Source organism: Pseudophryne corroboree, chromosome 11 (assembly GCF_028390025.1).
Source record: "Pseudophryne corroboree isolate aPseCor3 chromosome 11, aPseCor3.hap2, whole genome shotgun sequence".
NCBI lineage: Eukaryota > Metazoa > Chordata > Amphibia > Anura > Myobatrachidae > Pseudophryne > Pseudophryne corroboree.
In genome coordinates this window covers 137701717-137714787 of record NC_086454.1, presented here as the reverse complement: position 1 = coordinate 137714787, position 13071 = coordinate 137701717, and the positions used below count along the sequence as shown (strand labels likewise).

The 13071-nt window shown below is 49.5% G+C and overlaps 1 protein-coding gene across 2 annotated transcripts in view; it reads left to right on the top strand.

The window, feature by feature from the left end:
- TM7SF2 (transmembrane 7 superfamily member 2) overlaps positions 1–13071 on the top strand; it is a 122065-nt gene that overhangs the window by 15591 nt on the left and 93403 nt on the right. For both annotated transcript variants that reach the window (XM_063944851.1, XM_063944850.1), the window contains exons 2-3: positions 11532–11603; positions 11685–11881. In XM_063944851.1, the coding sequence (XP_063800921.1) occupies positions 11546–11603; positions 11685–11881 (255 nt within the window). In that variant the 5' untranslated portion in view covers positions 11532–11545. The remainder of the gene's footprint in view (positions 1–11531; positions 11604–11684; positions 11882–13071) is intronic.

The window sequence follows — 13071 nt, the reverse complement described above, 5'->3', positions numbered from 1 at the left end:
AGCTAATCTCACTATGCACGAAAGTTGATCTACGGTTCAGAGAAAGAGCAACTGAGCGAGGAAGATCATCTGCTCCAAAATCTTCTGCTCCTCCTCCTCGTCAACCGTCTCCATCCAAAGATGAGCCCATGCAAATTGGTTGTTCCCGTCTATCTCCTGCTGAGCGCCGAAGACGTCTTTCTGAGTCTCTCTGTCTCTATTGTGCAGCTCCGTCTCACACCATCAATGCCTGTCTCAAACGTTCGGGAAACTCCAGATCCTAGCTCGCCAAGAGGGCCGGCTAGGAGTAATGATCTCCTCTCCATCTCCTCATGATTGTAACCTCCCAGTCTCGCTTCAAATTGCTCAACGTTACAGGAACGTCATTGCCCTCCTAGATTCCGGAGCAGCTGGGAATTTCATGACTGAAGCATATGTTAAACAGTGGTCCCTACCCACCGAGAGACTTCCCTCGTCCATTTCCTTGACTGCCGTGGATGGCAGTAAGATTTTTGACGCAGTTATTTCTCTAAGGACTCTACCAGTTTGTCTGAGAGTGGGAGTTCTTCATTCAGAATTTATTTCTTTTCTAGTGATTCCAAGAGCCACACATCCAGTGGTTTTGGGCCTTCCATGGCTCCATCTCCACAATCCATCGATTGACTGGACGACTACGGAAATACTGGCATGGGGTCCTCCTGTGCTGAGACATGTTTGTTTAAAGTACTTCCTGTTTGTTCCTCCTCCAGGTCGTCTGATGTTCCACCTCCTCCATATCAAGACTACACGGACGTGTTCAGTAAAGCTTCTGCTGATGTCCTTCCTCCTCATAGGGAATGGGACTGTCCAATTGATCTCATCCCAGGGAAGGTTCCACCTCGAGGCCGAACTTATCCGTTGTCCTTACCAGAGACGCATTCCATGGAGGAGTAAATCAAAGAGAATCTTGCGAAGTGTTTTATTCGACCTTCCTCTTCTCCAGCTGGCGCAGGCTTCTTTTTCGTAAAGAAAAAAGACGGTGGCCTGCGGCCGTGCATCGACTACAGAGGTTTGAACGACATTACCATCAAGAACCGATATCCTTTACCCCTGATTACAGAGCTCTTCGATAGAGTTAGCGGAGCAACCATCTTTACAAAGTTGGATTTGAGGGTTGCCTACAATCTCATCCGGATCCGTGAGGGTGACGAGTGGAAGACCGCCTTTAACACCCGTGATGGACATTATGAGTACCTCGTCATGCCCTTCGGATTGAGCAACGCTCCAGCTGTCTTCCAGCATTTCGTGAATGAGATCTTCAGAGACATCTTATACCGCCATGTCGTGGTTTATCTAGATGATATCCTTATCTTTGCCAATAATCTAGAGGAACATCGTTTCTGGGTAAAGGAGGTTCTGTTCCGTTTCCGTGTCAATCATCTCTATTGCAAATTAGAGAAATGTGTCTTTGAAGTTAAATCCATTCCGTTTCTAGGTTACATTGTGTCCGGTTCCGGACTAGAGATGGATCCTGAGAAACTACAAGCAATCCAGAATTGGCCGATACCCTTATCCCTCAAAGGGGTCCAGAGGTTCTTAGGGTTTGCCAATTACTACAGAAAGTTTATACGAGACTTTTCCACCATTGTGGCGCCTATCACTGCGTTGACTAAGAAGGGTGCTAATCCGTCCAAGTGGTCTGAAGAAGCTACGCGAGCTTTTCATCTATTAAAACAACGGTTCATCTCTGCACCAGTTCTGAAACAGCCCGACATCGACTCTCCTTTCATCTTAGAGGTGGATGGAGTAGGAGCGGTGTTATCCCAGAGGGCTAAAGATGGCCATCTACATCCTTGCAGTTTCTTCTCCCGGAAGTTCTACCCAGCTGAGCGCAACTATGCCATTGGCGACCAGGAGTTGCTAGCCATCAAGCTCGCTCTAGAGGAGTGGAGATATCTGTTGGAGGGAGCTTCTCATTCAATTACTATACTTACCGACCACACTTTTATATCTGAAAAGCGCACAATGTCTTAACCCTCGTCAGGCCAGATGGGCACTTTTCTTTTCCAGGTTCGACTTTAAACTCCAGTTCTGTCCGGGCTCTCAGAATCGCAAGGCCGATGCCCTTTCCCGCTCTTGGGAGCAAGAAAATGAGTCAGAGTCTTCAGACAAGCATCCTATTATTAATCCGTTGGCATTCTCCACGGTAGTGATGGACTCTACGCCCCCACCAGGGAAAAGTTTTGTGAAGCCGGTGTTGAGGAAGAAGCTCATGCTTTGGGCCCATGCTTCCCGTTTTGCCGGACATACAGGCATTCAAAAAGCCCTTGAGTTTATCTCTAGGTCCTATTGGTGGCCAACTCTGAAGAAGGACGTCATGGAGTTTATTGCATCTTGCCCAAAGTGTGCCCAACACAAAGTATCCCGCCAGTCTCCTGCGGGGCATCTGGTTCCATTATCTGTTCCCCATCGACCGTGGACTCATTTGTCGATGGACTTTGTTACAGACCTGCCTATGTGCAACAAGTTCAATACCATCTGGGTGGTAGTTGACCGGTTCACCAAGATGGCACATTTCATTCCTCTCACCGGTCTTCCGTCAGCTTCCAAGTTGGCTCAAGTGTTCATACAAGAGATCTTCCGACTCCACGGTCTTCCTGAAGAGATCATCTCAGATCGAGGAGTACAATTCGTAGCCAAATTCTGGCGAAGTTTGTGTCAAGCCCTCCAAGTCAAACTAAAGTTTTCCTCAGTTTACCATCCTCAGACCAATGATCAAACTGAGAGGGTGAATCAGGACTTGGAGGCCTTCCTCCGCATCTATGTGTCTTCCTCTCAAGATGACTGGGTTCAACTACTTCCCTGGGCCAAGATCTGCCATAACAACCAATATCATTCCTCATCTTCTTCAACACCATTCTTCACTAACTATGGATTCCACCCTAAAGTTCCAGAATTCCAACCGCTTCCAGCAACTTCTGTTCCAGCAGTGGATATCACCTTGCGTCAGTTTGCAAACAACTGGAAGAATGTACGAGCGGCTCTGCTCAAAGCATCGTTCAGGTACAAGAAGTTTGCTGATAAGAAGCGTAAAGCGGTTCCTGCTCTCAAGGTGGGTGATCGTGTGTGTTTGTCCATGAAGAATTTGAGGTTAAGAGTTCCCAGCATGAAGTTTGCACCTCGTTACATCGGTCCTTTCAAAATTGAACAAGTCATCAATCCTGTTGCTTACAGACTTCAGTTACCTCCTTTCTTGAAAATACCTAGAACATTCCATGTTTCCCTTTTGAAACCGCTGATTCTGAATCGGTTTCATTCTACACTTCCTTCGGCTCCGAAAGTCCAGACTCAACGGGGAGTTGAGTATGAAGTTGCCAAGATTCTGGACTCACGTCACCGTTACGGTCAATTACAGTATCTTATTGAGTGGAAGGGCTATGGTCCTGAGGAACGCTCTTGGACCAATGCTTCAGATGTCCATGCTCCTACCTTGGTCCGGAATTTCCACTCTAAGTTTCCTCAAAAGCCGAAGAAGTGTCCTGGGGCCACTCCTAAAGGGGGGGGTGCTGTCACGATCCGGGTATCTGGACGCCATTACTTGCCTTTTGGATGTCTCCTGAGGCTGGCTCAGCGTTCCAGGGCCGGATTTCAACTGTGGTACTGATGTCCACATTCTGCTTCCCTCTCCTGTCACCCTGGGACGCTGTCACAGCGGCGCCATGTTTACTTCCTGAATGGCGTCTCGCGGCCTCCGCCATTCCTGTGTTTCAGTGTACAGGATATCGGAGTGGCGCCTCATGCCAGCCGCGGCCTCCGCTGTCATCCGCGTGGTTCTAGTGTGCAGTCATCAGTCTGGCGTCTCCTGTCCTCTGTGGCCGGCGCCGCCACTGCTGCTGGGTTTCCACATGGATTACCAAACCAACTTTCCCTCCAAGTACCTACATGGGCGCAGCCATGTTGGATTCTGTCACCTGTTCAAATTCCACCAATCCGCTGCTCCACTGAAGTCTGCATAATTGCCTAGCCAATCCCTTCCTTGCTGCAGGTATAAGTATTCTGTGCCTGAGCAAGGAAGGCGTCAGTGCTTTGGTTGTCAAACCTAGTTCCAGTCTGTCTCTCTCCTGTGGTTGATTTCCTGGTTCCAGTTCCTGTCTCCAAGCTTCCACTAAAGAGACCCGCTCCAGTCTACCACCTGCGGTGCAGCCTGACTCTCCAGTCCTCTGGGACTTATCCGTTTCCAGCTACAGATTCACCTGCTTCCAGCACTTAGCTTCCAGCAGAGATCAGCTCCTCTTAAAGTGCCGGTACCATTTCTGCAGATTTCCATTTACCACCGGTACTAATATTTCACCGCTCTCAAGCTCCATATATCATTTGTATTTCACCGCTCTCAAGCTCCATATATCATTTGTATTTCATCGCTCTCAAGCTTCATTTATTATTTGGCTGATTCCATCCAGTATCCACTCCGTGTCTACATCTGTCTGGTTCCAACCAGTATCCACAGCAGCCACTTTATCTACAGCAGCCCAGCTTCCCATGGAACATCAGCTGGTATGATCCTGGGCTATCTCCATTACTACAGTCGGGCCTGGTAAGGACTTTCCACCTAGAGGACAATGAGAACTGTACCCATATTACCAGAGCCCTGTGGCCAGTGCCATCCTGTAGTACCCAGGAACTGTGTTATATAACTGCTGATTTTACGTTTCTCTTTTATTACTGCTGTGTTGCATGGAGTTTGTCAAATAAACATCATTGACTTTTATCTTGGTTGTCGTGGTCACGCCTTCGGGCAATCTTCCTACGTGTAACTTACATGTCCAGGGGTCTGATACAACCTCCCAGGTTTCTCTACACCTCAGCCCCTACAACTGAGGCTGCCTCCCGTCAGCTCAGGCCCTCAGTTGTGACACTAAGAAAGCACCGTATTACCAAATGCAGTCCTTTCGATCACAAAAAGGCAAGAAAGTCCGAGGTGCGTCCTTTCTTGCCAGAGGCAGGGGCAGAGGAAGGAAGCTGCACAATACAGCTAGTTCCCTGGAACAGAAGTCCTCCCCGGCTTCCACTAAATCCACCGCATGACGCTGGGGCTCCACAGGCGGAGCTAGGCCCGGTGGGGGCGCGTCTCCGAAATTTCAGCCACAAGTGGGTTCAATCCCAGGTGGATCCCTGGGCGATAGAGATTGTGTCTCAGGGATACAAGCTGGAATTCGAAGAGATGCCCCTCACCGATACCTCAAATCGGCCCTGCCAGCTTCCCCCTTAGAGAGGGAAATAGTGTTAGCTGCAATTCACAAATTGTATCTTCAACAGGTGGTGGTCAAGGTTCCCCTCCTTCAACAAGGAAAGGGTTATTATTCGACCATGTTTGTGGTACCGAAACCGGACGGTTCGGTCAGACCCATATTGAATTTAAAATCCCTGAACATATACCTGAAAAGGTTCAAGTTCAAGATGGAATCGCTCAGAGCAGTCATCGCAAGCCTGGAAGGGGGGGATTTTATGGTGTCTCTGGACATAAAGGATGCATACCTTCATGTCCCCATTTATCCACCTCATCAGGCGTACCTCAGATTTGTGGTACAGGATTGTCATTACCAATTTCTCTGACGTCCTAAGTGGATGCTGGGACTCCGTAAGGACCATGGGGAATAGCGGCTCCGCAGGAGACTGGGCACAACTAAAAGAAAGCTTTAGACTACTGGTGTGCACTGGCTCCTCCCACTATGACCCTCCTCCAGACTTCAGTTAGAATCTTGTGCCCGGCTGAGCTGGATGCACACTAGGGGCTCTCCTGAGCTCCTAGAAAGAAAGTATATTTTAGGTTTTTTATTTTACAGTGAGATCTGCATTGCAACAGACTCACTGCAGCGAGGGACTAAGGGGAGAAGAAGCGAACCTACCTAACTGGTGGTAGCTTGGGCTTCTTAGGCTACTGGACACCATTAGCTCCAGAGGGATCGACCACAGGACCCGACCTCGCTGTTCGGTCCCGGAGCCGCGCCGCCTGCCCCTTACAGAGCCAGAAGCAAGAAGTGTTCCTGAAAATCGGCGGCAGAAGACTTCTGTCTTCAACAAGGTAGCGCACAGCACTGCAGCTGTGCGCCATTGCTCCTCATGCACACCTCACACTCCGGTCACTGATGGGTGCAGGGCGCTGGGGGGGGCGCCCTGAGGGCAAAATAAGACACCTTGGCTGGCAAATCTACACCATATATAGTCAGGAAGGCTATATAGGTGTAAAAATACCCCTGCCAGAATTCCAGAAAAAGCGGGAGAAGTCCGCCGGAAAAGGGGCGGGGCCATCTCCCTCAGCACACTGGCTCCATTTTTCCCTCACCGCTCCGCTGGAAGGACGCTCCCTGGCTCTCCCCTGCAGTGTCAAGCTACATAAGGGTAAAAAAGAGAGGGGGGGCACTAAATTTAGGCGCAGTATATATAATATAAGCAGCTATAAGGGAAAAACACTCATTAATAGTGGGATCCCTGTGTTATATAGCGCTCTGGTGTGTGCTGGCATACTCTCTCTCTGTCTCCCCAAAGGGCTTTGTGGGGTCCTGTCCTCTGTCAGAGCATTCCCTGTGTGTATGCGGTGTGTCGGTACGGCTGTGTCGACATGTTTGATGAGGAGGCTTATGTGGAGGCGGAGCAGATGCCGATAAATGTGATGTCACCCCCTGCGGGGTCGACACCTGAGTGGATGGTGCTGTGGAAGGAATTACGCGACAGTGTCGACTCCTTGCATAAAAGGTTTGACGACATACCAAATGTGGGACAGCCGGCTTCTCAGCCTGTGCCTGCCCAGGCGTCTCAAAAGCCATCAGGGGCTCTAAAACGCCCGCTACCTCAGATGGCAGACACAGATGTCGACACGGATACTGACTCCAGTGTCGACGACGATGAGACTAATGTAACTTCCAATAGGGCCACACGTTACATGATTGAGGCAATGAAAAATGTGTTACACATTTCTGATGTTACCCCGGGTACCACAAAAAAGGGTATTATGTTTGGAGAGAAAAAACTACCAGTGGTTTTTCCTCCATCTGAGGAATTAAATGAAGTGTGTGAAGAAGCGTGGGCTTCCCCTGATAAGAAACTGGTAATTTCTAAGAGGTTACTAATGGCGTACCCTTTCCCGCCAGAGGATAGGTCACGTTGGGAAACATCCCCTAGGGTGGATAAAGCGCTCAAACGCTTGTCAAAGAAGGTGGCACTACCGTCTCCGGATACGGCCGCCCTGAAGGAATCTGCTGATAGAAAGCAGGAGGCTATCCTGAAGTCTATATATACACACACAGGTGTTATACTGAGACCTGCTATTGCTTCAGCATGGATGTGCAGTGCTGCAGCTGCGTGGTCAGATTCCCTGTCGGTAAATATTGATACCCTAGACAGGGACACTATATTGCTAACCGTAGAGCATATTAAAGACGCACTCTTCTACATGAGGGATGCACAGAGGGATATTTGCCGGCTGGCATCTAAAATAAGTACAATGTCCATTTCTGCCAGGAGAGGGTTATGGACTCGGCAGTGGACAGGAGATGCAGATTCTAAAAGGCACATGGAAGTTTTGCCTTATAAGGGTGAGGAGTTGTTCGGGGATGGTCTCTCGGACCTCGTTTCCACAGCAACGGCTGGGAAGTCTACATTTTTACCCCATGTTCCCTCACAGCCAAAGAAAGTACCGTATTATCAGGTACAGTCCTTTCGGCCCAATAAGGGCAAGCGGGTTAGGGGCGCGTCCTTTCTGCCCAGAGGCAGAGGTAGAGGGAAAAAGCTGCAGCATACAGCCAGTTCCCAGGAGCAAAAGTCCTCCCCCGCTTCCTCTAAGTCCACAGCATGACGCTGGGGCTCCACAGGCGGAGCCAGGTACGGTGGGGGCCCGTCTCAAAAATTTCAGCAATCAGTGGGCTCGCTCACGGGTGGATCCCTGGATCTTTCAAGTAGTATCTCAGGGGTACAAGCTGGAATTCGAGACGTCTCCCCCCCCGCCGTTTCCTCAAATCTGCCTTACCAACAACTCCCTCAGACAGGGAGGCAGTGTTACAGGCAATTCACAAGCTGTATTCACAACAGGTGATAGTAAAGGTGCCCCTACTTCAACAAGGATGGGGTTACTATTCCACAATGTTTGTGGTACCGAAACCGGACGGTTCGGTGAGACCCATTTTAAATTTGAAATCCTTGAACACGTATATAAAAAAATTAAAGTTCAAGATGGAATCGCTCAGGGCGGTTATTGCAAGCCTGGACGAGGGGGATTACATGGTATCACTGGACATCAAGGATGCTTACCTGCATGTCCCCATTTACCATCCTCACCAGGAGTACCTCAGATTTGTGGTACAGGATTGTCATTACCAATTCCAGACGTTGCCGTTCGGTCTATCCACGGCTCCGAGGGTCTTTACCAAGGTAATGGCCGAAATGATGATACTCCTTCGAAAGAAGGGAGTTTTAATTATCCCGTACTTGGACGATCTCCTGATAAAGGCGAGGTCCAGGGAGCAGTTGTTGGTCGGGGTAGCACTATCTCGAGAGGTGCTACAACAGCACGGCTGGATTCTAAATATTCCAAAGTCACAGCTGATCCCTACGACACGTCTACTGTTCCTGGGGATGGTTCTGGACACAGAACAGAAAAAAGTGTTTCTCCCGGAGGAGAAGGCCAAGGAGCTGTCATCTCTAGTCAGAGGCCTCCTAAAACAGGTGTCGGTGCATCACTGCACGCGAGTTCTGGGAAAGATGGTGGCATCATACGAGGCCATTCCCTTCGGCAGGTTCCATGCGAGGACCTTTCAGTGGGATCTGTTGGACAAGTGGTCCGGATCACATCTTCAGATGCATCGGTTGATCACCCTATCCCCCAGGGCCAGGGTGTCTCTCCTGTGGTGGCTGCAGAGTGCTCACCTTCTCGAAGGTCGCAGATTCGGCATTCAGGACTGGGTCCTGGTGACCACGGATGCAAGCCTCCGAGGGTGGGGGGCAGTCACACGGAAGAAATTTCCAAGGGCTGTGGTCTAGTCAGGAGACTTGCCTTCACATCAACATCCTGGAGCTAAGGGCCATATACAACGCCCTACATCAAGCGGAGTCCCTGCTTCGCGACCAGCCGGTTCTGATTCAGTCAGACAACATCACCGCAGTGGCTCATGTAAATCGCCAAGGCGGCACATGGAGTAGGGTGGCGATGGTAGAAGCCACCAGAATTCTTCGCTGGGCGGAGAATCACGTAAGCGCACTGTCAGCAGTGTTCCTTCCGGGAGTGGACAACTGGGAAGCAGACTTCCTCAGCAGGCACGACTTCCACCCGGGAGAGTGGGGACTTCATCAAGAAGTCTTCACGCAGATTGCAAGTCGGTGGGAACTGCCACAGGTGATCATGATGGCATCCCGCCTCAACAAAAAGCTACAGAGATATTGCGCCAGGTCAAGAGACCCTCAGGCGATAGCTGTGGACGCACTGGTGACACCGTGGGTGTTCCAGTCAGTCTATATATTTCCTCCTCTTCCTCTCATACCCAAGGTGCTGAGAATCATAAGAAAAAGAGGAGTGAAAACAATACTCATTGTTCCGGATTGGCCAAGAAGGACTTGGTATCCAGATCTGCAAGAAATGCTCACAGAGGACCCGTGGCCTCTGCCTCTAAGACAGGACTTGTTGCAACAGGGGCCCTGTCTGTTCCAAGACTTACCGCGGCTGCGTTTGACGGCATGGCGGTTGAACGCCGGATCCTAGCAGAAAAAGGCATTCCGGATGAAGTTATTCCTACCCTGATAAAGGCTAGGAAGGATGTGACAGCTCAACATTATCACCGTATATGGCGAAAATATGTGGCTTGGTGTGAGGCCAGGAATGCCCCTACGGAGCATTTCCAGCTGGGCCGTTTCCTTCACTTCCTACAGGCGGGAGTGACTTTGGGCCTTCAATTGGGTTCCATTAAGGTTCAGATTTCGGCCTTATCCATTTTCTTTCAAAAAGAACTGGCTTCTCTGCCTGAAGTTCAGACGTTTGTAAAGGGAGTGCTGCATATTCAGCCCCCCTTTGTGCCTCCAGTGGCACCTTGGGATCTTAACGTGGTGTTGAGTTTCCTGAAATCACACTGGTTTGAACCACTCAAAACGGTGGAATTGAAATATCTCACGTGGAAGGTGATCATGCTATTAGACTTGGCTTCGGCTAGGCGTGTGTCAGAATTGGCGGCTTTGTCACATAAAAGCCCTTATCTGGTTTTCCATGCGGATAGAGCAGAATTGCGGACCCGCGCACAATTTCTGCTGAAAGTGGTTTCATCCTTTCATATAAACCAACCTATCGTGGTGCCTGTGGCTACTACTGACTTGGAGGATTCCGAGTCACTGGATGTGGTCAGGGCTTTGAAGGTTTATGTAGCCAGAACGGCTAAGGTCAGGAAAACAGAATCTTTGTTTATCCTGTATGCTTCCAACAAGCTTGGTGCGCCTGCTTCAAAGCAAACTATTGCTCGCTGGATCTGTAACACGATTCAGCAGGCTCATTCTGCGGCAGGGTTGCCGCTGCCCATTCCACAAGGAAGGTGGGCTCTTCTTGGGCGGCTGCCCGAGGGGTCTCGGCATTACAGCTTTGCCGAGCGGCTACTTGGTCAGGTTCAAACACCTCTGCAAAATTCTACAAGTTTGATACCCTGGCTGAGGAGGACCTTGTGTTTGCTCATTCGGTGCTGCAGAGTCATCAGCACTCTCCCGCCCGTTTGGGAGCTTTGGTATAATCCCCATGGTCCTTACGGAGTCCCCAGCATCCACTAGGACGTTAGAGAAAATAAGATTTTACTTACCGGTAAATCTATTTCTCGTAGTCCGTAGTGGATGCTGGGCGCCCGTCCCAAGTGCGGACTTATGCAATGCTTGTATATAGTTACTGCGTAAATAAGGGTTATGTATAGTTGCATCAGGGTTGATCTGATGCTCTGTTGTTGTTCATACTGATAACTGGGTAAAGTTATCACAAGTTATACGGTGTGATTGGTGTGGCTGGTATGAGTCTTACCCTGGATTCACAAAATCCTTTCCTTGTACTGTCAGCTCTTCCGGGCACAGTTTCTCTAACTGAGGTCTGGAGGAGGGACATAGAGGGAGGAGCCAGAGCACACCAGAATCCAAATTCTTTCTTAAAGTGCCCTGTCTCCTGCGGAGCCCGTCTATTCCCCATGGTCCTTACGGAGTCCCCAGCATCCACTACGGACTACGAGAAATAGATTAACCGGTAAGTAAAATCTTATTATTTTACTGATCAGTGTCCAATGTAACTCCTACATGTCCAGATTTGTCAGAGAGGCTTCACTCTGCTGCGCTATTCCTGTAGGCAAAATATAATTATTATTATTATTATTATTATATGTTTATATAGGGTCACCATTTTACACAGCGCTGTACTGACAATATTTGCCATTCTCGTTAGAACAACCAGTCTAAATTCCCTAACATACAACCATACACGCAAACACACCAGGGTGCATTTACTGTAGCTAAGTATTTATTTTTTTATTCTAATGAGTATTTACTTATGTTTCTAATTTATATTGCAGTGGTGCAAATAGAGATGGCGGACAAGATTAAAACCCCACGGACAAAGGAAGTGGAATTTGGGGGATCTCTAGGTAAGAATACATGTGTGGGGGGGAATGGTCGTCAGTCTTACATGACAGGTATTCTGACAGTGTTATTATTCCTATATGTAGGTGCCTTCCTGCTTATGTTTGTCATGCCTGGAACCGTCCTCTTCCTCCTGCTGACGTGTAACACGGATGATGCCAGTGTGTTGCGTGTGCCAGGCCCACTTCCACCGCTGCAGTCTCTGTGGAACCCATATGCTCTGATTTTGCTACTGGGCTGGGTGTCACTGCAGGCAGTGCTGTACATTCTGCCTCTCGGAACGGTACCAAACTTTATATAGAAAACTCTCTATTATATCCAATGTCTGTCTATAATGTGCATCTTCTAGATAGGGCTCAAGTTCTGTGTGGGTGAATCCTTATCCAGTGTACCTACTCCAATCAACTTTTTGACTTGAGAGCGTGCCCAGCACTTACGGAGATGCTGGGCTGCCCCCAAGCCTTCCCCTAACTGTGAATAGATGTGCAGTGATTACGCACTATAACTTTTCCCACCCGCAGGACTGCGGCTTGCAGGTGGGGACAGCAGAGGGGCAGGCTGTTCCAGCGGGGAGCCGGGATAAGAACAGGGTACATTTTGTCCATTTAAAATCGAGCAGGGCGTAGCGCCCCTCTGATAAAAGCCTAGTGTGAAGACTAGGAAAATATGCAAATACTGCAGCCGTCTGGATTTGTATTCAGATGGCTGCAGGTGGCTTTGCGAGTCCCAGCGGCTGTGTCCAGAGACACCGCGTCTGTTGCATATCAGTCGCATGCAGTAAGACTACGGAGTCATTGCAGCTGAGTGTGGGATCGCCTCCTGTCCATCACATTGCGAACGCCCATGTGATCAGATTTTACGCACCATCCCGTTGCTGACCGGCGATGCCCTTTGTTGTTGTCCGACGCGTGTGCGCATTGCGGTGCATGCACAGTTACTACCCGATCGCCCGCTGTGCAAAAATGCATAGCAGCAATCGGGTCTGATTCACCCCTTATAAACACAATAAGTGTTACATGCAGATTCCTGTATTTCTAAGGCAGAGTTTGGGATGGAAAAAATTAGGAAGATTCTCTTAATGGTCACCTGAGCGGCCACTGGTGTACTACAATATCCTGGCTGTCGGGATCCCGGCGCCCAGCATACCAGAGTGGGGATCCCGACCGCTGGAATGCCAGCAATGGGGTGATTGCAAAAGAGCCCCTTGTGGGCTCGCTGCTGGCACGGTGGCATGCTAAGAGGGTCATGCTATTTATTCTCCCTCCAGGGGTGTCGTGGACACCCCAAGAGGGAGAACAGTTGTCGGTATCCTGGCGGTCAGGATCCTGGCTCCGGTATGCCAAGCGCTGGGTTCCCGACAGCCAGGATATCGACTGTTTCCCACTGCCACGATGTCGTCCCTTTCCTGAATAAATGTCACCACATTAAAAAAAGTACATAGAACAAGAAGGCGGAAAAAGTACTACCCACGGC